Below are 23,935 nucleotides of genomic sequence, written 5' to 3'. Positions count from 1 at the left end.
TAACTTTGCTGCAACTCTGTTTGATACATGTGCATTTTGTGTTAAAGGGCAATATAAATCATACTAAAAGGATCAACATGTAATATATTTACTACACTAACTTGAAATGCTTTCTTCTACATGTGATTCAGCCCACTGCTTATTTAACCTGATCAGGGTGCTTGGACATGATTTTAACACTTTATGTGCCAAAATCACATAATGTGGTGTCAAGAGGTTGTGGTCATTTAATGTATTTCTGTGTGATCAAGTTGACGCCCATTTCGACATCCTAGGTTGCCAGATATGAAACAAGGCATGCAAACACAGGGGAGGAGGGGATGGGGGGAGACAACTCTCTCCAATATTTTGTATTTGGACTGCAATACCCATTTTAAACACTTGATGTCAGTGTTTCCTTTTTCTTCTTTAACCACTTTCCTACACAACCAAGTACCGAAAGGGGACATAACTTGCATTCTTTCAGGTTTACATTTATAATCTGGAGATCTAGTGGAATATCTTTCCGCATTTATGGTTCAGAAAACTTTTCTTATACTGGTCCTTGCAGCCACTCATAGGCCATCTCTTTAAGTCCCCCATGCTTCGTAATATTGCAAATGAAGCGTTCGCAGCACACTGAATCACTGGATTTTGTCTTGCAGGGAACATTTTAACTTTGACCATGTTTGATATAGACATCCAACATTATTACAGTGGAAAAAATAACAGAAAATCACAAAAAGCTTGAAAATCCTCTTTAAGTAGTCTTATCTATGCAATGTTTACCCTTCAGCTAAATGTGGGTCCAGGCAACGCTTCAAAACCTGAAGAACAGGAGGATGAGCTTACCTATGCCAGCATAAGCTTCTCCAAAAACTGGAATAAAGCTCTTTACTCCAACATCAGGCCAGCTCACCTGCGCAGACAAACAGAGGAAGACGAGGAAGAGGATGACAGTCTCGACTACACTACTGTCAGCTTTACTGCCAGTAATACCACAGGGTGAGTCCAGAACTGTTTTCATTATTGTTGTGTCTGCCTGTTTCCGTCATTATTATAACATCTTTATATTTCTCTAAGTATGTTTTTTTCATTCACAGATTAAGATATCAAAATGCTTTGGAGGATTCATCTACACTGTACAGCACAGTCATGAAAAAGAGTATGCCCAGATGAATCTGTGGTGATTTTTATTATTTACTGTATTAAAGCAGGTTTTCACACTTTATGTGAAAAAAGACATCCTCACATCCATAAAAAAAAAAAAGTGATCTTTACGTGCATGATGTGCTTCCATGCATAAAAGATCTGAATTGATCATTTCAGGTATCCATTACACAACAGTTTCTTACAAATTCAAAATACAGGCCCTTTCCAGTACAGACAACCTGTAATTTAAGGTGCAGCCATTGTCAGGGGTTCTGCTTTTGTTTCCAGTGTTCTCCTCCCACTTTGGGGATGAGTTGCTGAACATAAATTCCAGCTTTGCCCAGGAGGTGGTGCTAAATCCTCATTCCAGGTACTCTCAGGGGGAGGAATGCAAGAGCTGGTCTACAACATGCATACAAACACTGAGATTAATGATGCAGGACATATGTTAAGATGGAAAAGTTTGTCTCATTATACAAGAGATATTCTAATCCAGAATATCTGATGTGTGTTTTACTGCATAATGTAAACTGTAGATTAAGTGCAGTGTTGGGGATTAAATTGACTTTTCTAATCCAGTTTTCCAGTAACTTTCCAGTAGTTTGTGTATTTTCAAGATCATGCAACATGATTCAGGAAAGAATAAAGCTGATTTCATGATGGTACGGAGTAGAGAGAAGGCCTGATCAGCAGCTGGTCAGTGTGACGGCGGGCTGGTCTAGAGCCAGTCTTGTGTTTTCTCTCTGTTTCGTTCTATCAACGTTCATCTTTGGGTCAAACTCATCTAATAATTAAACAATACTGACCCTTAAAAGTCATCACACCTAAATGTACATGAAAAATATAAGTGACTGCCTTTTATTTCATTTTTGTCAGTCCCACAACTGAACTGCGCTCACCACACTCGCCTAACAAACAGCACATAAAGATGACCTTTACTCCCGTGTGGACATGTGGTGCCTTTTCATTGGAAACATTTTGATTTGAAAAACATACTGGAAACACAAAACAAAACCTAGAACCTAGATGTCAAAAGTTTTTTACAGGTGCAGGTTAGAGGAAGCTCCAGGTTTAAGGTCCCGTAGTGGAAAAGAAGCTTCAGCAAACCAGTAAATCCAGCACTTTTTACATGTTTATACTGGATTGGATGCTTCAAACTTGGTCAACAGTTTAACCGCTGTTTTAAATCAGTGTGTATGCAACAGTAACTTTACTTTGTATTATGTTACTGATTATGTCTGTTTGGTGAAACTGACTTAAACATAGTTGAACTGTCAATGAACATACTTTGAAAAAATGTATATGTATATTTTTTTTATCCTCCTTTTATGGTGTAATTATTCTGCCGATGGTAGACTTATTTGTGGTAGAATTTGATTAAAATGCTACCTATTTTTGAGCTATTTTCTTACAGCAATTACAGCAAAGCTTTTGCAATATTTTGTAAAGTTAATTTCTATCAGTATTTTACCACAATCATTTTTGTGCTCTGATTTTTTTTTTTTTTAAGTTTAGTCATCACATGTTTTTATTGTCGATAGTCCTCTGCTCATTTTCTCATTCATTGATTATTGTGCATTGCCATGACAAAAGCAGAGGGCGCCAATGAGTCAGTTAACAACTTTTATGGATTTTGTAACATGGATTTTTATATTTGTGTGTTTTTAAGCCTGTTTCACATTGAAACACAGAATGAAAAGCATTTATTTTTACTTCATTTTGTAAAGTTTGACCACAAGAGTTTCTTCTCTGTCTGCGGTGACCATAAAGCCAAATTTAATTGTTATAAATAATACGTCAAGAATAAAATGTTTTGACTTTCGGTATGGAAGCTGGTAAATGATTGGTAAGTTGGAAGATGTTGCTTTGAAGTCGGGGCCACAGCTCCCCCAGAGGGCTAAACAGGAAGTGTGTTAGAAGGATTGCTGTACACAACATTAAACCTGCAGTGCAGAATCTTTACATGTAGATGAACAGCATTTGCCAAATGAGCTCACACAATACTAATTAAACCTATCACTGTCTGTATTTAACAGAATATGGAGTTTTAAATCTGGTGCCGGGTTTGACATTCCCACTCTGGCTCCGGTTAGCTTTCTGCTGACTTAAATGGGGATAAGATAATTTATTCAAGCAGCTCCAGGGGAGGAAATCTACAGTATTTGTATTTATTGATTCATTGATTTGGTGAATAAGTTCAAACACATATACAGCGAGATATTTGTGTGAATTTAAACAGCTGCCTCCTTAGATTACGCTTCATTAAACATGACAGAAACAGACTCGGCAACAGCAAAAAAAAACAAAAACAAACTGAACCCGCCATTCAACAGGTGCTGGAGATATGAGACTGTTATGTTCTCACAGACAGCTGCTCTGATGACTTCCCCCTTGTCCTTTGCATATAAGCATGAACCAGAGCTGATTGGCTGGAATAGCTCTGAGCCATTTTTTCATATCTATTTGCAGAGCCAGGCCTGTTTATGGACACTAACTAACGATATTAGCTGAACCAAGAAAGTGTTTTGGATTAGAAATGTTGACTCAACCTTTTAAAGTGCACCTGAAACCAATGTATCTCTGACTGTTAACCATGAATGACTGGGCAAAACCATTTCATCATTATGACAATGTATGTAACTTTTTTTAGATCATTTCATGGATTTTAAAATGTTTATTTCATTATTATATGCCAACAACTTCAGCTTTAAAGTGAATGAGGACTGATGAGGAAAATGACCTGAAGTGAGACATCAGATACATTCCTTTATTTTCACATCTGTTGTAAAATGTTTGCTTTCTAGAGGTCTTGCAAAGGGCAGGATGCTGTAATGTGGTTATTAGCCACACGTTTTCTGTCTTTCTATTCAAGTGCATACTGGAAAGTTCATGCATTGTTTGCGTAACAACAGAAAGACCCATTTCTTCATTTTAAGTTGGGGATGTACAGGCATTCAACTGTTCATGCATGTTAATGATACAAAGAGGAAGGAAGCCAGGCCAGATTTCAACAGATATATCCTTTCTGCATCCTGTGTGTTGTAAGCAGCCTTGCTAATTTGATGTCAATATCTGATATGCCGTGTTTCTCATTTACATGATCTAACATCTGACATGTTTCAACAGACAGATGAGGAGAACAGCTATGAGTTTAACAGCAGCAACAAGTGGATTTGTGGTCTTCCTTCTCACTGTACCAGGTACTGTACATCTTCATTCACATTTTAGGGTATTTACGTTTATTTTTTAGCCACTTGAGCAACTTCAAGGAAGGTAGGGAAAGTATGAAAGGGAACTTAGGGGAACTTTGACTGTTTAATTGGGGCAAGTTTTGGCAAGAGATATCCATTCAGTTTGGTTGGTAAGATTCAATGTACAGCCAGTTGAAAAATAAACCTGTTCCACCTACCGGGAAAACATGAATGACGAAGGCAGCTAGATTTACAGTGATGCCAGATCAAACATTATGCAAAAAGCCCCGTGGACAATAACATCAAGTTCACACGAAAGGAACAACAGGACAGAAGCCTCCACATGTAGGAATCCGTCTTACCATCCACTGGAGCATAATGTTGGAGTCATCAGAGCCCTGCACCACCGAGCTGATAATGTACCGATGAGTGCCCAGACTTATATATCGGAGAAACTAAACAATCAATCAACAAACGCATGGCTCAGCAAAGGAGAGCCAAATCCTGAGGTCTAGACGCAGCACTTTACCTATACCTGAAAGATAAGGGACAGAGTATTTTGGACAGGGAGAACAGATACTTTGACAGAGGAGTGAAGGAATCCATTTACATCAAAATACAGACGCCATCCCTCAGCCGGAGAAGAGGGCTACAACATCACTGACCTATCAGCCCTTCCCAGGAAATTTAACAACCATGCACATTTGGCCTCATATCACAACTCCAATGGCTGTAATTTAGATTTATACTCAGGGGACACTCAGAGATGATGACCACATAGAGGATACATACCTGGGACATCCTGCCAGTCAGTTAGAATTGAAGAAGCCCCTTGGATGAGAGTCGAAACATCCTCAAGTATCCACAACCAAGAAGCCCAGTTGCAATTAAATTCAACCATCCTTGGAGGTGTCGACTATTGTTTGCACCAAATAGGGAACTATTAATTGGCTGAGAGAGAGAGAGAGAGAGAGAGAGAGAGAGAGAGAGAGAGAGAGAGAGAGAGAGAGAGAGAGAGAGAGAGAGAGAGAGAGAGAGAGAGAGAGAGAGAGAGAGAGAGAGAGAGAGAGAGAGAGAGAGAGAGAGAGAGAGAGAGAGAGAGAGAGAGAGAGAGAGAGAGAGAGAGAGAGAGAGAGAGAGAGAGAGAGAGAGAGAGAGAGAGAGAGAGAGAGAGAGAGAGAGAGAGAGAGAGATGTTCTTTTATGAGAGTAAATATAACAAACAATCTAAAAAGTGGAAAATCCAGACAGTGTCAGTGATCTATTTCAGTCACTCATTTGTACAGCTGTGGCTGTTTCTCATTTTCTTTAACTCTTTTATTCTTTAATTTTCATTGTACTGCACTAAACTTTGTCATGTTCTGAGCTCAGATTGCCACATGCTTCAGTGCATTTCTCTTTAGTTTCACACTCCTGACCTGACCACAAACAGGAAACAGACAAAGCATGCAGTCTATTTTTTCATACACTGTACCTTTCATATAATTAACACTATTTTTCTCATTTACCTCTATAAAAAGTACATGTTATATTAGGTTACAGTTTCTTGACTATCTTGGCAGATAAGAGCTTAACAGGTTTTGTACAAAAATACAGTTCTTAGGTTTTTATAGTGATACCCATACATACACACTATTTCTCCACTCAACACTTAAGCCTTTCCCCGGATTTTGTTATAAATCTGATTGTGGTTTCTGATGTGCTCTGTGTTACAGTGGTACAGGGTCAGAATGGCTGGGGAGTGACTTACACTTCTCACATCTGTGCCTTAAAAGGATCAACAGTGGACATACACTGCACCTACAGATACCCATCCAGAGTAAATGATCGCAATACTGCAGTAGAGGAAAGATATTGGTTCACTAAATTGCAGGATGACGAACCTGTGGATCTAAGAACAGACTCAGAGTACGCAGGTCGTGTGCAGCATCACTGTGATGAGAAAAAATGTACTCTGAGAATCACAGACCTGAGAGAGAGAGACTCAGCTGAGTACAGTTTCAGGTTCATAACAAACCAACCAGGAGGGCACTTTACTGGTTCACCTGGAGTCACTTTGACTGTCACAGGTAACATTTTTGTTGGAAGCAGAAATATACGACAAAGAGCTGACAATATGCAAGATTTTTTTTAACATTTGGAGCTAACTTCCATTATAAAACGGGTCGAAAATGTCAGTCTGATTGGTTGACAGTTTTGGTATAAGGAGCATATACTATAGCTATGATGTTTAATGTCCTTTTACAGTTCAATTTTTAATCATCACTCACACATAGCTACTGTTTAAATGTTTCCCACATTTATATAATCACACTATACCACAGCCAGTCAGGATATTGGTTAAATATATACATGCAGGCCTGTTTTCATTTGTGAAATTTGATCAATTTAACCATAAGTCTTGACAGTGTGCAGGATTCTTTTTTTTTCTTGAACCACTTTTATCTCCTTTGCACCTGTTTGTCTACATGTGTTTACAGGTCTGATGTTTTGCATAACTACATATGTTTAACATTTAGGAAACACCCCCGTGAATCTATATGTGTCTGTTATTAAGTGTATGTTGACAGTTTAGTCTAAAATTGTATTTCTGTTCTCTTCACAAATCCAGATTTACAGGTAACGGTGAATAACCCGTCACACTGCAAAATAAATCCCTGTGTCTGGGCAAAGCTGAGCTGTCACAGTATGTGTCGTCTACCTGATCATTACTCCTACATCTGGTACATTAATGGACAGAAAATTCAGCAATATACATCTTCTATTTCGGGCTACTTTTATGATCAAGACAGCTTTTCCTGTGCTGTGAGAGGATATGAGCATCACCCTGCTCCATCAGTGTGTGAGTACTCTCCATTTTCCACTAACATTACACCATCTAGTGGAGAGTTTTAGTTAAGGAACTGTACAATTACTTCATATATCTTGAATAGGGACAGTACCATCCACAGCCATACAACTGGCACTGAATAAATTTAATAGAGATAATCAAAACAAATTCTATCTTTCAGGTGCCCGTGGTCAATCCTGCAACAGAGTGATTTACACTGACAGAAGCATCTGTGCCTTCAGAGGTTCATCAGTGGACATTTCCTGCACATACAACATTTATGGACACATATCATCATCATCATCATTCTGGTTCAGTCCTGATCGTAGTCATCAGTGGCAGAATCCCTCACAGCCTGAGGGCCTTAGTAAAGACTCCCAGTATGCAGGTCGTGTTCAGCTCCTTAAAACAGAGAGAGGACGCTCCACTCTGAGAATGTCTAACCTGAGAGAGAGCGATTCAGCCCAGTATCACTTCACCTTCAAAACACAAAGCTTTGAATGGGGGAGTAGTTTACCTGGAACAACTCTGACTGTCACAGGTACTGATGAACACAAACTGATGATGAAAGTTAGTGTATCAAAAGTTAACATGTTGAAATATTTGCAGTCATCATGCGATTGTGTTCCTGCTTATGGAGAATCTCATTTTGATAAAATAAAACTTTGACAGTCCAAAAGATTTATTTAAAATATTTCTGAGGCAATAAATGAACAATCAAATGAAAAGCACATTTAAGTTGACGTTTAACTGTTGAGAGTGATGTTCAGTCTCTTCTGTGTTTGATGTTAAACTCATCTCTTCTGGTCAGAAGGGAACACAGTTATACTGGCAACTCTAAGTTAGTTACAGTTCTCTTTGTGACATTTCTGTTGTTCACAGATCCAGATGTAACGGTGCAGGTGTTCCAGTCTTCCAGCGGTCCAAAGCTGATTTGTTTCAGCAGCTGTCTTCATCCTGGTCGTTCTTCCTATGCCTGGTACAGAAATGAGGAGAAAATTCAGCAAGAAACGTCTCCTTCTTATAGAGGATCTGTTAATCCTGCACACAGCTATTCCTGTGCCATTAACGGATACCGCTCTCTTCCAGTGTGTAAGTGTACTCCACTGTTTCACTAACAAAATGTCATTTGATGGAAACTTGAGTCCCAAATGAAAAAGCTTGATAGGTCCCATGCTCCCTTGCTCCTTGACATTTGTAAGTACTCGATACACAGTGTATATGGTAATCAAATATTATCCTTTCAGCCAGTCACAGAGACCTCTGTCAAAACTAACAGCTCTGCTAAACAGTTTGGCACAGCTGCAGATATACAGTATGGCAGAATAATTACCTGAATGTCCACAGCATCCATCAAAGCTGCGGGGGCCAATCTGCTGCTAATTTCCCCCCTCTGCTCTCTAGATCTGTGTTTGCCAAGCCGTCATACAATGCTGAAGATTGAAATGTATTTGTAAATGTATATAAAAGCCTTTATTTAGTCACAGTTGGCCTGAACACACTGGAATCAGCACTCAGCAGATACAATTACTTGGAACAGCTGCTCTCTTTTCATTTTCTTTACTATATTAATTCATTTCATGAGCAAATCGAAATGTTTACATTCTATAATAGCACACTCTCATGTTAATGCTTGTTTGTACAATCTCTTCAGATGCTCCGAAAGTTCCTTTTGCGTTGAAGAGTCCCTCTGATAACATCATGGAGGGCAGCTCAGTGTCTCTGACCTGTAGCAGTGATGCTAACCCAGCAGCTAAGTACACCTGGTACAAGAAGAACCAAATGCTGCTCAATAATGAACCACAGCTGATTTTCAACAACATCCAGTCCTCTGACTCTGGAGAGTATTACTGTACAGCTGAGAACGAGCTGGAGAAGAAGACATCTGAATACATCTTTATTGATGTGAGATGTGAGTGAAACTGCTTTTTAATTGCCACAGAAACTGTTAGATTTATTGCAGTTCACTGAGCAGCTCCAGTATATGCTACAGAGGCTGTTTTAATCACTACTGTCATATTTACGCTGCGTTTCAGGATATTCAAACCCTTCAAATCCATCATTCCTCCAAAGTTTCAGTTGTTGCTACACACTTAAATTCCTAATTATTTAAATATAATATTGTCCACCGAGTAACACATCCTCAATATATTGATTATCTATGTTAATACATTTCTTCCAGATGCTCCAAAGCTTCCCTCTCTGTCAATCAATCCCTCTGATGTGATAGTGGAGGGCAGTTCAGTGACTCTGACCTGTAGCAGTGATGCTAACCCAGCAGCTAATTACACCTGGTACAAGGAGAACCAAACACTGCGTTATGGACCAGAATACATTAATAATTTCACCTCCATCAGCTCTGAGGACAGCGGGTCCTACCACTGCAAGTCTGAAAATCAGTATGGACAGATCAACTCTTCGTCTCTTGTCTTGGATGTCCAGTGTAAGTACGAAACAAAACAATATATTTAACTGAGTTTGACATACCAGAGAAAAGTGTGTTGTTAACCACCCTGCCAAATTTGAATGATTAAACAAATCGCCAGATATATGAAATTAGGCAAAGTTGTGTAAAACTCAGCCTCTTTCTCTGCTCCCCAAACGCTGTGGGAGTGCCCGTCGAGTTCGCTGAAGCCCCGCCCCCTACCTAGTGTCACCTGTCAATCAAAGTCACCACCTCTACCAGAAAAATGGACTCTGAGAGCTTTCTGCCGCTAGCTCAGCCGCTAGCTCGACTAACTGGCTTACTGCAGACTGTAGTAGTAGTAGTGTAAGCTGAATGTATTTATACCTCTACAGCAGTAGGGGTGGGTTTATGCCACGTGGCAGTGAATTTTCAGACCCGCCCACTAAATCCTGAACACAGCAATCTTGAAACACAGTTTGTGAAGCCTAGCTCCACAATTCAAATCTAAATGGTTGAAATGCTTTTTACACTTTTTTTAGAAATACATTTATAACCTATTTAATGTGTTTAGAAGCAAATGTCTGAGTTCACTTTACACGGTCTTTAATGTCACCATCACATCTGCTCTTCCCAGCTTGCACTGCTCTCAGAAACTACCTAGTTTGCCTATGTTTGACCATTAGATCCGCAGACAGATGTTAATGAGTTGTTGTTTTTATACATATTGATCACCAGATGGTCCAAGGCTTCCCTCTGTGTCAGTGAGTCCCTCTGCTCAGATAGTGGAGGGCAGTTCAGTGAATCTGACCTGTAGCAGTGATGCTAACCCAGCAGCTAATTACACCTGGTACAAGGAGAATGAAGACTCACAAATAGCATCAGGACAGATCTTCACCATCATTCACTTTAGACCTGAGCACAGTGGGAATTATTACTGTGAAGCCCAGAACAGGAGAGGACGTCATAACTCCACCATATATCTGACTTTGGTGGGAGGTAAGTTACATGCATTCACAGTAGATAGACAAACACTTGTGTCCCAACCTTAACCAAAGGAAGACTGTTCCCTATCATACACTAACTGTTTTTAACAAACACCAACTGAATAGCTTCAGTGCTGATATAGATGGGCTACAAAAAACTCAATAAGTTATTGGATAAACATAGCAAATGCAGAAGCTTCCAGACAGAGCACTATGGGTCACTGAAAGGTTTCTTGAGTATTAAAATGATGTGAATCATATGCTATAGCCATCAAAGTCACCAGATGTTCTGTGGGAAATTTTACAGCCATATATTAAAGTGGAATTACTTACATTTCCTTCAGGTGCACATATATCAGCAGCTACTGGAACAATTGCTGTTCTCCTCCTGGCTATCATCATCATCGTCGCAGCCTTCCTCTGGATTAGGTGAGCAATACTGTCACAAGAATTGTGTTCACTGATACATCTGAAATGTTGTAATTTGTGTCCTTCTGGTATTAGTCAATTCATCTCATTGGTAATTTTCCCATGCAGAAGAAAAAGGACACAACAGTCTGAGCCTGGAGGAAGTACGGACAACAGAGCACAGGTGAGTTCAAGTTTTCTGGTGTAAAAGAGAACTTTGAAGAGTGCTTTGTGTCCCATGTTAGTCGCCTTTCTTCATACAAATGTATACTAGACTAACTGATAGAACCACAAAGTATGGCCTATTAAAATTACCATAAAGTCAAATAAGCATCTCACTTAAGATGATTGGTAAAATCTATAGTCATCACTCTGAAGCAGTGCTGCCTGATTTCACTGAGACTTTGGCGGCCAAAGACAACCTGAGGCAAAATTCTGACAGAGTCAAAATGTTACTATAAATGAATCAATTAGGCTACAAGATGAAATGACACAGAATACAAATGCGGTTGTGCAGATTTTGAATATATTTTAGGGGAAACTGTGTAAGTTTCTGCGAATGTGATTGTGTGCAGTTGTAGGAAGTGCCAGACATATTTGGGGAATCATGCCTGCTTGACACCGACTGCAATATTTTTCCCTGGGGCATTGAGGAGCTGAAGCTGAGGCTGCATTAAATGGTGCAGGGATTCAATGAGGCTCTCCTAGGTAGAAAGCTTGACGGGCAAAGCATTGAGACTGAGGAAAGTTGGAGCAGAATGTTAAAACAAAAATTAAAGATCAACCTCTTTTATGTGTGGTGTATTCCCATCAGCTAGGAATGTGTCCAGTTAATGACAGTTCATCAGCTGCAACACAAAGAGAAGCGGCAGGAGGCCAGGATGACCTTCATTACGCCAGCATCTGCTTTTCTCAGAACCAGCCAGACGCTCTCTACTCCAACATCACAGCAGCTAAACCCCCCAGAACAACAGGGGAAGAAGAGGACGATGCCGTTGAGTACTCTTCTGTCAAATTTGACAGCTCCAGTAGTGCATCGGGGTAAGCAGTTCTTCTCTCATGAACATTTTTACTGTTATATGATTTAAAAATAAATAAATAAATACAGTATGTATGTATGTATATATGTATGTGTGTATATATGTACACACCCATATATATGTTAATATATGTATGTATATAAATATGTATATGCTATATATGTATATATATAGATTGATAAACTGTCATTGATAATACTTTATTTTTCCTTTTATAGAACAAGACAACAAGAAGCTGGGGATGAATTATTTGCACTGTATAGCACAGTAAACTAAAATCGTGTGGACACTACATGATTTAGCTGTCTGTTATTTATACATGGATTTTTTGGAACATTGTTTGAGGAGCACTGAATAACAAGCAAAACATACAAAAGCAGTTCATAAGGTATCTAAAGACTTGTTTTGTTACTTGAAGTTCTTTCTCAAAGAAAGAAAAACAAAAAATCTTCTCACTTTTACTGGTATGCAGCCATGCAGATAGTTATGGTTTTTAATGTCAATTTTTAGAGCCAAATACCACATTGTAAAAGAGAGCTTTTTTCTTTTTTTGTGATTTGGGTGAACTGTCCCCTTAATACAGGTAGGAAGGTAGGAAAACTCAATAGATTGTAAATACTGTGTATCAGCATGCTATCCTGCATGATTTATGTATTTCGAAAGGGAAAAATACAAAATATTTAATAAAAAACACTTTTGTAACATTTATCAGAAGTGTATTTTACCTAACTCATTTGTTATATTTGCATATTCTGGGATACTCAAATCTCCAAAGCTCCTCTGAATATCTCAATTAAATTGCATTTTGTTTTACCTGCTACAAAGTCTAAAATGCATACAAATATTCTCTATAAATCACGTGTCCTGTGTTTAACCTTGAGGGGGAAAAAAATCAGAAACCAAAACACAGAATGGCGGCCCCCTGGTTCTGCATCCATTTGATGAAATACTGTTTGATTTCCATTTACTTGGATAGAGAAAGTTTTGTACATACAGTAAATAAAATATTTGCATAATGCAGCAATATCAACGTTCTATCATAAGCAGAGTACATGGTCACACTGAGCCTGATAGCATCCTGCTACACGACACAAGAACCACAGACGCTGAACAACAACCCAAAATCAAGTTAGGAGGGATAAAAAGATTGGGTGGGCTAAAGTTCAGTTGATTTACAGTGTGGTTAGAATGTTTATGGCAGTGAGGATGAATGAGTTCTTGTAAGTCCTTCTCTTTTTAGCGGCGACCTGATGGAAGGACTTGTGCAGGGGGTGGGTGGGATCCTCAGTGATGAAGTCAGCTTTCCATTTAACTGCTTGGGTTTAAAGTGCTGGTAGTCCATTTTGGGTTTTGCCACTTATTTTGGATGCTTGGTTAATGATCAGAGAAAGCTTTGATTTATCTTTGACCGAGATGAAGTTGAACCTGGATGTTATGTTAAAAGTGAGAACAGATTCTATGATAGACTTGTAGACAGTTGTTAAAATGTCCCGACTGACATCAAAGCTCCTGAGTTTCCTCAGCATGAACAGGCGCACCAGCCTTCTTCTACACAGACTCTGTGTGGTGGGAAAAGGACAGGTGAGTATCGATCTCTATTCCCAGGTATCTGAAGGCCTCTACCTGCTCCTCTATCTGCCTACTCACCCTCAGGGGTTCAAAGAGAGGATGGGGGGAATCAGATGTTCGTCTCCCCCCACAACACAGCTCCTTGGTTTTCGAGGTTACCAGGGCCATATCGTCCGCATATTTAAAAAGAGTCATGTCATTGCCATTAGTGGTTATGTTGTTGGTGTAAACAGAAAATAAAACCAGTGATAAAACACAGCCCTGGGGGACTCCAGTGTTTAAAATTGTGTTCTTGGGTTTAAAACCATTAACCACCACATGCTGAGGACAGTCCTGCAGGAAGTCTTTCGATCTGAATGTATTTACCAGATATTAGGACAAACAAAATGTAAATCTTTTCTTTAAATCTGTTCTTTTGTGGCCATTTATTTCTCATAAACACACTCAAATATATCTAAACAATCAGTGATGGATGGTAAAATGTTGCCTCAGGGTTGTGATTCAGTATCTCTGATGTTGCACTGCCCTCTAGTGGTGAAGCTTCAGTGTTGCAGATTCAGGCTTCATCACTGAGGTCTCCCTCCACTGTCTGCTTTAAAGGCTCAGTTCACATGAATAACAAAAAACATATTTTCTCACTTACGTCCTGTGGTATCTAGCCCTGCATATATATTTAGATTAATTTTGCTGTCAAATGGTGAGATATTGGTGTTTTTCAATGTCATTTTAATATGTTTTCCCTATTTGAATAAATAACTTTTTAGTACTCAGTCTATCTGACTGAACCAAGACAATATTTTGTCAGATGCATTGATGCATCTTTACACAGCAGAAGAACTGATTTCTGATGTGCTCTGTGTTACAGTCAGAATGATTGTGAATGAGTGAGTTTACAACTGTAAAAAACATCTGGTGTATCATTTTTCTGATGTACATTAATTTTTATTTGTTTCTTAATACTTACAATTAACACTGCGTCAGCATGTAACTTCTTACTTCCCATACTGATGCACTACATCTCTTTGAACTCATCGTGGTGTATTCAGTGTCTCAACATTAAGGTGACCAGATTACTGAAATGAAAATCGGGGACATTTTCAATGCGGCGGTGAAAAATCATTAAATATTATCATTATGAAATAAAAAATGGGAACAAGTACTTTTCATGTATTTTAACCAGCTTTTATTACACAAAAGGACCAGGTTAATAAATCAAAATATCAGCACCCACAAATATCATGTATCAGTAGCGCACAGCAGTGTCAAAAACACAAATATAGAATAATACATGAGAAAAAACATCTCTCTTCCAAAGTTAAGTGTCATGTGCAAAGACAGCTGCCAAACCAGTAGCTAGTAAATATCATCAAGATGTAATTAATAATAATTACCAAGTCAAAACATATAAAAAGATGTAAGTGGATCACATAATGTGTGCCACTGGAAACTGTGGGCCTGGCCCAAATAGTACAAAAAAGTCACGACAAGAAAATACATCTCTAGTAAGAAGGCTGTACACAAAAGGTTGCAATCAAACAAAGAACAAATGGGTGACATCACCAACCATCCATCCACTGAGGAAGACAAAAATATCTTAGTCTTGTTAGCTTGAGTTAGGATGGGTTTTTTGGTCAAAAGTTTCAACTCACAACTGAATACTGAACTGATATTTATGACACAAAAGGTGGCAATCAAAAAAATGGGTGATATTACCGTGATCCCCTCATTCATCCACCTCCGCCTCAGGAGCCTGGGTAGAATAAGAGCAGAGTACATGAGAAAAACTGCAAGAACAGAGCCAATAGTAATAGTTTACTACTGTATTACTCTGTATTAATTTACTTCTTTATTTCTGCCTTTCCACGCTGTTCTCCTGCTCTTCTCTCCTTCACTCTTTACTATCAGTCTCTCCTATACTTGTCTTCTCCCTAATCTACAACAGAGCAACATAGAGATAATATTGTAATCTCATTGTAATCTAATATAACAAGTTACACCTTTACTAACAACAGTGACATACAAAACTCACGGCATCAGCTGATCACATGATCTGCATATATAACTACTACAGTCAACTATTGACTTATTATTAATTAATTAATTATTTTTAACAGAGTCTCATGTCCCTATGCCTACAGGAAAATCATATACTACCAAAGCAGTCTTCCACCTCCCCCTCTTCCAAAACAGAGCCACATACAATGTCATCACCTGGTAATCTCATGCTAACGTTAACATTACAGCTTCACTAATGACAGATATGAAAACATTGTCATAATGTTAACGTTCACTGACTTTTAGAACGTTACGTTAGGTCTTCAGTTCAGATAAACAATCATACTTACTTTAACGTTACATCACTTCACAGACACACACACACACACACACACACACACACACACACACACACACACACACACACACACACAGCCAAGTCTACTGCCAATTCACACAAAATAAATAAGTTCATACACAACATACCATTTATCGCAGCCGCTGGTCTTCTCTTCTTTCCTTTTTGCCGCCTCTAGATGTTGTTGTTGACGCTGCTGCGTCTGGTCGTACTCCTGATAACGTCTGTACGTCATACAACGTCTTCTCTGGCGATGCGTTAGATGGCTACCGTAATAACTGGTGTTTGGGTCTGCGCACATTTTTCCCCCATTCAGTGTCAAAATCGGGGACATTTTCGGGGACAGCTTTGACCGGGGATAGGTCACCCAAAACGGGGACTGTCCCCGGAATTCGGGGACGTCTGGTCACCCTACTCAACATGCACTAGAAGTGTGAGGAGATGCATCAAACCAAATTTCACATATCTGTCACATATGTAACATGATATCTTTAGACACTGAACTGTGCACAAACTGAAAGATTAAAATTATAAAATGTGTCATTATTTCCCTTTTTACTTAAATTACTAAAAGGTCAGAAATTGGTCTCTTATTCACTATAACAAAGATCACAAGTCTCTAGAGAACAGGAAACTTGCTTGTTACATACGACTGTCATTTGGCTCCTCATGCATATTCATAATAAAAAAAAAGAGGAAGGAAATGTACTCATTTAATTTAAGCTTGATATCTGACTTCTGCTCACAGATCACAGAGGACGAGCATCTTAACAGACAACATCCTTCTCTGCTGTAAGTAGAACAGTTTACTGATATGACTATTACATGTTGTTTACATTATTTGATTTATTTTATTGTCTCTGAAGCCTCACCGAGAGATGAGAGGAGCAGCTATGAGTTTAACAGCAGCAGCAGCGAGTGGATTTGTTGTCTTCCTTCTCTCTATGTCAGGTACTGTATATCTACATTTACATTGTGGGACATTTAGGTTTGATGTATGTTTGATGCAGTATGATGAATAACTTTTAAAGCATACAACACTTATTCATTTCTGTTTATAACTGTGTAAAATATAGCTATTGAATGAAGTAATAATATTATATTAAGATGTTCAGCAGTGTCTGCGTCATGAGTGGTGGGGGTGGGGCCTGGCTGATATGGTTTGTCCAGCCTCCCTCCATAGATTGTAAGAATCATATATTTTTATTCATGCATATGAATATATTCATAGTTCTCTGATGGTACAGCAATGCACAGAGAATTCTGTCTTGTCCTGATGCTTTTAATCAGTTTTGTAATTTCTGCACTCTGTACTGCAGAGCTGGACTGTTATAGCTGTTACAACTTTAACAGTTTCCTGTCTCTGTAAAAACGTATTGACACCTATTTTATTTTAGCGGCTTTCAGTGGTTTCCCACCCTTCATGCTCTACATTTCTTTGTGGTTTTCAAACTTAACTCAGCAGCAACTTGACCAAAGAACAAACAGGGAGGACATATAGAAGATAAGCACAGACTCTGATTATTCAGTTTCTTCTTCTCATCCTTTTCAGTAAAAGCACATTAATGTTCACAGCTTCATTACATTCTTGTTCCTTTCTCTTCATACTGTACCATGATCAAATTCAAAGTATGTATGAATATCTTTGGACTTTTCTATGTCTGTATGATTGTCAAGCATGATTTAGAAATTCATTAAATATGATTATGAAGTAAACAATAAATGAACATGGGAGAAAAGAATGACACAGAAAAAGTCTGAATTTCAATGAAGTAAAAACAATACTGATATACCACTGATCTGCTGCTTCACCCTGCTTCAAGTTAGTTAAATGTGTTTCTACTTATTTTATATTTGTAAAGTATAAACTTGCAGAATGAATGGACTAATGTTAAAACATTCAGTAGTAACAAATGATAAACTATAATAATCAACTGATAAAATACTGTATTCCAGTTCAGTTCCAGTTAGATTGATCCACAATGAGGAGATTTGAATGACAACAACTGAAGATTATATTGGTGCCATGATCCACTTTGTCTTATTCACTGATTCTTAACTTATTATAAATCTGATTGTGGTTTCTGATGTGCTCTGTGTTACAGTGGTACAGGGTCAGAAGGGCTGGGGAGTGACTTACACTCCTACTCACATCTGTGCTATAAAAGGATCAACAGTGGACATAAACTGCACCTACAGTTACCCATCCAGAGTAAATAATGTTAATACTGCAATTAAAAAAAAACTCTGGTTTACTAAAGGGAGTAATAATGAACCTGTGGATCTGAGAACAGACTCAGAGTATGCAGGTCGTGTGCAGTATCACTGTGATAAGAAGGACTGCACTCTGAGAATCACAGACCTGAGAGAGAGAGACTCAGCTGAGTACAAGTTCATGTTCACAATAAACCAACCAGGAGGGAAATATACTGGTTCACCTGGAGTCACTTTGACTGTCACAGGTAACATTTCCATGGAAAGTTTTAGTTTAATTTCAAATGGAAAATCTTGGAAATAGTTCCATGAATGTTTGTGTGTACGGACATAAATTAAATTTCTGTTCTTTCTTCACATGTACAGATCTCCAGGTGCAGGTGATCCCATCAACAATCAATCCTTCCTCAGCTGAGCTGAAGTGTCACAGCAGCAGTTGTCCACCTGATAGTTCTTCCTTCATCTGGTACAAGAAAGGACAGAAAATTAGTGGAGAAACATCTTCTACTTATTCAGCCAAATTCTATAAAAAAAACAGCTATTCCTGTGCTGTTACAGGATATGAGGATTTCCCCTTTCTTCCAGTTTGTGAGTTTTCTTCACAGTCTTCCACTAACGTAACAGCATCTTGTGAAGCCTTTTATCTAAAGTACTGTACAATGACTTCATGTATTTCTAGTATGAGTGACCCCACTGTCTCAGTTGTTATTTACACCATGTTTTCTCTTCGAGTTCTACTGTTGTCAGTATTAATACAATACAACCTGCTCTGTGTTACTGCAGAGAAATATGTAGTTTTAACAGTTTAGAAATATTTTATCCTGCCGATTAGAGAAACTCATGTACTAAGAGTTTGATAACTAGACTTATTGTAACCTCAGTCTTTCTGTGGAAATTAAAAATGGGGTAATTATTACAGTCTTTACAATAAATGTTACTCTTTGTATATTAACTATGTCACTAAGACAATGTCAAAATGTATCCAAGGTAACAGACAGTTGATTTTAATATCAGCAGCAAGGAGGGAATCAACTTTCACTCTTTACTTTGTGTGAAACATTTGCTTCTTACATTGTGTCAGTTATTCCACTGTTGACCAACTATGTTTTCTCCTCCAGATGCTCCAAAGCGTCCCTCTGTGTCAGTGAGTCCCTCTGGTGAAATCATTGAGGGCAGTTCAGTGACTCTGACCTGTAGCAGTGATGCTAACCCAGCATCTAATTACACCTGGTACAAGAAGAATGTAAATCCAGACCTTCAACCTCTCAGTAAAGAACCACAGTTTGTCTTCAGCTCCATCCAGTACTCTGACTCTGGAGAGTATTACTGCACAGCTGAGAACCAGCTGGGGAAGAGGACATCTAAATACATCTTTATTGATGTGACATGTGAGTGAACAGTCTATTTAGAAAGCAACATACAGCTGTTAATCTCCTGAACCTTCTTAAAACAAAACTGGGAGAAATTTGATCTGGTCGTTTCGATTTTCTTACTAATACAACCCTTCCTCATTTTATTGTTAATTCCTATTGATGCATCTCCCCCAGATGGTCCAAAGCTTCCCTCTGTGTCAGTGAGTCCCTCTGGTGAGATAGTGGAGGGCAGTTCAGTGACTCTGACCTGTAGCAGTGATGCTAACCCAGCAGCTAAATACACCTGGTACAAGGAGAACCAAACACTGTTTCATGGACCAGAAGGAAATTATAATTTCACTTCCATCAGCTCTGAGGACAGAGGGGTGTACTACTGCAAGTCTGAGAATCAGTATGGACAGATCACCTCATTGTCTCTCTTGATAGATGTCCTGTGTAAGTAGTAAAGTGTAAATCCAAAACTTTAAGTCGACACAGTACCTATAATCCATGAGACCCCCCAATCCAAAATGTCCTCAGCACTTTCCTGAGCTCAGTCACAAGGAATTATAACCTTTAATAGATTACTTACTTCAAGTTTTTAGAACATTCTTTCTGTGGTGTTCAAGACATTGGTAAACATGCGGCCCGCTTTCCTTCCTGTGTTCTTTTCCTTCCTTCCTTCTTTTTTCCTTCCTTCCATTTTTCCTTGCTGTCTTCTTTCAGTTCGTTCGTTCCTTTTATCCGTCCTTCCTTTTTTTTCTTCTCTCTTTTCTTCCATCTTTTTAATGATCCAGGCCCACATGAGATCAAATTGGGCTGTATGTGGCCTTTGATTGAAAATTAGTTTTACCCTCCTGTTATAGTACATTACAGAGACAATACAAAGCAATGCTAAAAGCAAATTAATTGACTCGACGTATAAAACATCATTGTATCCTGGATGCAGTGGCGTGCACAGACATTCTGGGGGGCAGGTGCTCAGTGAAAAATAAGGGCACTTTGTGCGGCAGGTGGAACTGTCGGCTACCTTATTATAGCAGTGTGAGATTTTTTTTTTTTTAAACAAAAAAACATTACAGTTACATGTTGAATGTAATTGCATATTTATTTATGTCAATATGTTAATACAATTACTTGACCTTTCAATTGGACTATAGCACTAATTAGTCAATCACTGTTGTCTTATTTCTCTGGAATATACGCACATGAGGTTTTTAGCAAGTTAGGCAGCTACAATCAGTGGTGTAGTGGTCCCTGGAGAAGTGGGTATACTCTCAATTTTGCCCTTTTTAACGCAGACCAGAAAAACGCCCTGTTTTAGAAACAGTGACATGTAAGACTCTATTTAGTTTACCCAAAAATCTGTCAGTAGTATTTGCTCATTGTCACGTAATTTCTGCTGCTTGATCTCAGGGAGGAAGGATTATTATATATTATGAAGTGACTAAACCAATACTGGCCCACAGACTAGTGAGAGACAACTATGCATTGTGAGTGAACTATTAGTCCATCTACACTGTGGATGGCCTAAGGAATAAGGAATGACACCTATTCTCTCACTTGGCAAGTCAGTAGTTACTTTTGTAAACTGTCTCTTTGAACAGCTGATTAGCAACAGATAGTGTCGGCCAGATGTGCCACTATTATAAAATTAACATGACTGGATCAGGAGCAGTTTGTAGGTATTAATGGTCACACAGGCAGCCTGTATGAATGTAAATTATAAATGAGGCAAACATGGTGTTTCAGTTATTTTTTGAATATTTATTTAAATAAAAATACTTCAGATCTGAATTTGACAATGCATCCTTGTTAATATTTCACCTTAGATAAAAAAAAAACAAACACATATCATTCTCTTCCACACATCAAAATCAATCAGATAAACTCAAAAGTGCTTTCTTCTTGAATTGATGCTTTAATAGAAACTGTCATGACAGCTTTGGGACTTAAAGAAGACGCCTCGTCAATTAGGACAGCTAATTTAAGGATGATGCACTAATGCTACTGATGATTTTGCTCTGCATCTCACTGGCAACATGTTGTATTATTTGTGTTGCACTGTTCACTGTGTCCAATGTTTCAGAAGTTACCCAAACTAGCAATCTACCTAAACTTACCGGTTCATTGCATATCCTAAAGACAAATCATTTAAAGTAAACTTGTAAAAGTAAATTCGTAGGTTAGCAATATTTACCTCGGCATGGCCCGCCCTTACCTGCCTCCGATTGGCTCATCAGTTTACTGATTAGATTGACAGCGTGTACTAGCCAATTAGAGGCAGAGTAGCGTGGGTCATGGCTTCACCATCCTAGGGAAAAATGGGCAATTTGGCTCGCAGATACTATTGAATGGTGCGCATCGGGGGGATTTAGAAGTGGGTATACACAATGCTGACTGAAAATTATTATTATCACACGCTTTTAATCGTCGAGCATTTATAGATTATCATGTCAACATGGGCCACATACAGTAGACTGTTAAAAAAAGCAAAAAAACAACAAACTTTCAAAAGGGCACTTGCTTGGTCCAGAGGGCAACGGGCAGGTGCTATAGCACCACCTAGGGTCTATCTGTGCACGCCACTGCCTGGATGATAATATTAATGAATGTTTTTTTGCACACCAGATGCTCCAAAGCTTCCCTCTGTGTCAGTGAGTCCCTCTGGTGAAATCATTGAGGGCAGTTCAGTGACTCTGACCTGTAGCAGTGATGCTAACCCAGCAGCTAAATACACCTGGTACAAGGAGAATGTAAATCCAGACCTTCAACCTCTCAGTAAAGAACCACAGCTTGTCTTCAGCTCCATCCAGTCCTCTGACTCGGGAGAGTATTACTGTACAGCTGAGAACCAGCTGGGGAAGAAGACATCTGAATACATCTTCATAAATGTTGAATGTGAGTCAAACCATTTATTAAAAAAATCAACATACAAAAAAATATTCAAAATATTTGTCTGATCAAGTTCTTCAGTTCTGCCTGTTTCACATTCAGTCTGCTGCTGTAGTTCAGAGCGGCTTTGATACCTAATGTCAATCTTATTGTTTCATTTAATAATTAATTTTGTTTTCATTTAATTCACTTTTATGCTTCCCACTGTCTCAGTGAATTCATCTGCTGAAAATTCTGTTGGTCTCAATTTTTAGGGAAATCAGTGTCTATAATGAACATCATCAAGTTGACTCTGGTGGTCCTGATGCTGATTCTTCTGCTTCTCTTGATTCTGTGGATTAGGTAAAACAATATTACAGACAATAAATATTTTCTTTCTTATCAAAACACCTTAAGCTTTTAAATCATTAATTTCTTTTGGTTAAATATTTCTTGTTTTTGTTGGATTCAATCCAGGAAGAAGAAAACTCTGAGCTCCACCACAGACCTGAATGAGCCTGTAGAGACTATAGAGGTGAGAGAGAGAAACCTTATTGACACAACTGACATTAAAATATAGATATGATTACTTGCTGTATAAATGCAAAAGGGCACATTTTATTATCAACATGAAACCATAAAATAAATGTATTTTAAAGAACAACTTGCTGAGTAGAAACCAGTAAAGTTTAGTCTGAAGCATTAGTATTAAAATGTTTTTAAAAAATTCTAACAGTATGCAAATTGCATGAATGAGGCTCATTGAGTCATACTGTCATCTCTCCCCATCAGTTGGACATTTATCCTGTATATGAGAACGTCTCAGACTTGCAGGTCGTCACAGACAGAAGACACAGAGGAGCAGGAAGACCTGGAGTAAAAACCAGTCAGGTTGAAGCCTCATGAAAGGTAAAAAAAACAGGCTGACATCAGATTCATAGTTACAGTTATTAGATGTACCTAACTAATTGTCATGTGATTTTGTTCTGATGCAGTTGAACCAGAGGCTGGACTCACCTGATGGAAACAGAAAGTAGTACAACAGTGAAATATGACTGTGGAGAGAGAGGCTGTAGAGGACCATGTGGACGTTTTCATGTTCAGTTTTCAGCAGCAGCAGCAGGTAGAAGTGAGCAGCACAGACAGTCAGTAACAGCATGTAGCAGAAGCTTTGAGAATAAATGTGCTGATGGCAACTTGAACTGAATCATGTCGACATGTCATACATGATTGATTGTTTAGATCAGTTGAATATCAGGTGGTGTGTGTGACTCAACTGATTTATAATTTACTGAGTGTTCTGTCTGAACTAATGCAAGCTTATTGTTAGTTATAGTACAGATATTTAGGATTAGAGCTGCAATGCAAACTGTTATTTTAAATGTGTACATACTGTAATTAATCACTTTTGATTAATCCTGATTGGCTTCTTGTGCAGTTTACTGTATATTTTCACACTTCAAACATAATCTCAGTTCTATCACACGTTGCTGAATGTCACATTATCCAGGTATTGCAGTGGCTGATATACTATAAACAACCAGCTTCCACAACATCTCTCTAGTTGGAAACATGATTTCAGTT

At 38.5% G+C, this 23,935-nt stretch overlaps 1 protein-coding gene across 1 annotated transcript; it reads left to right on the top strand.

Annotated features, from left to right (window-relative positions):
- Nucleotides 1-760: 760 nt before the first annotated feature.
- On the top strand, nucleotides 761-23,388 carry LOC133986853 (B-cell receptor CD22-like). Its single transcript, XM_062426346.1, has 12 exons — nucleotides 761-984; nucleotides 1,083-1,144; nucleotides 6,037-6,270; nucleotides 6,933-7,163; nucleotides 8,806-9,063; nucleotides 9,334-9,594; nucleotides 19,244-19,513; nucleotides 19,673-19,933; nucleotides 22,627-22,714; nucleotides 22,829-22,886; nucleotides 23,144-23,227; nucleotides 23,347-23,388. Exons 1-12 carry the CDS (start codon nucleotides 761-763, stop codon nucleotides 23,386-23,388), a joined length of 2,073 nt encoding a protein of 690 aa, XP_062282330.1.
- The last annotated feature ends 547 nt before the right edge of the window (nucleotides 23,389-23,935 follow it).

This window comes from Scomber scombrus, chromosome 2 (assembly GCF_963691925.1).
Source record: "Scomber scombrus chromosome 2, fScoSco1.1, whole genome shotgun sequence".
In the NCBI taxonomy this organism is placed as follows: Eukaryota; Metazoa; Chordata; class Actinopteri; order Scombriformes; family Scombridae; genus Scomber; species Scomber scombrus.
This window is presented reverse-complemented; position numbering and strand designations above follow the sequence as displayed.

Excerpts from the sequence above, each read along its gene's own strand:
- LOC133986853 (XM_062426346.1), top strand. The coding sequence starts at position 761 with ATGTTTACCCTTCAGCTAAATGTGGGTCCAGGCAACGCTTCAAAACCT. Across the intron at positions 985-1,082 it reads ACTGCCAGTAATACCACAGG|ATTAAGATATCAAAATGCTT; the intron begins GTGAGTCCAGAA and ends TTTCATTCACAG. Across the intron at positions 19,934-22,626 it reads TCTCTTGATAGATGTCCTGT|GGAAATCAGTGTCTATAATG; the intron begins GTAAGTAGTAAA and ends CTCAATTTTTAG.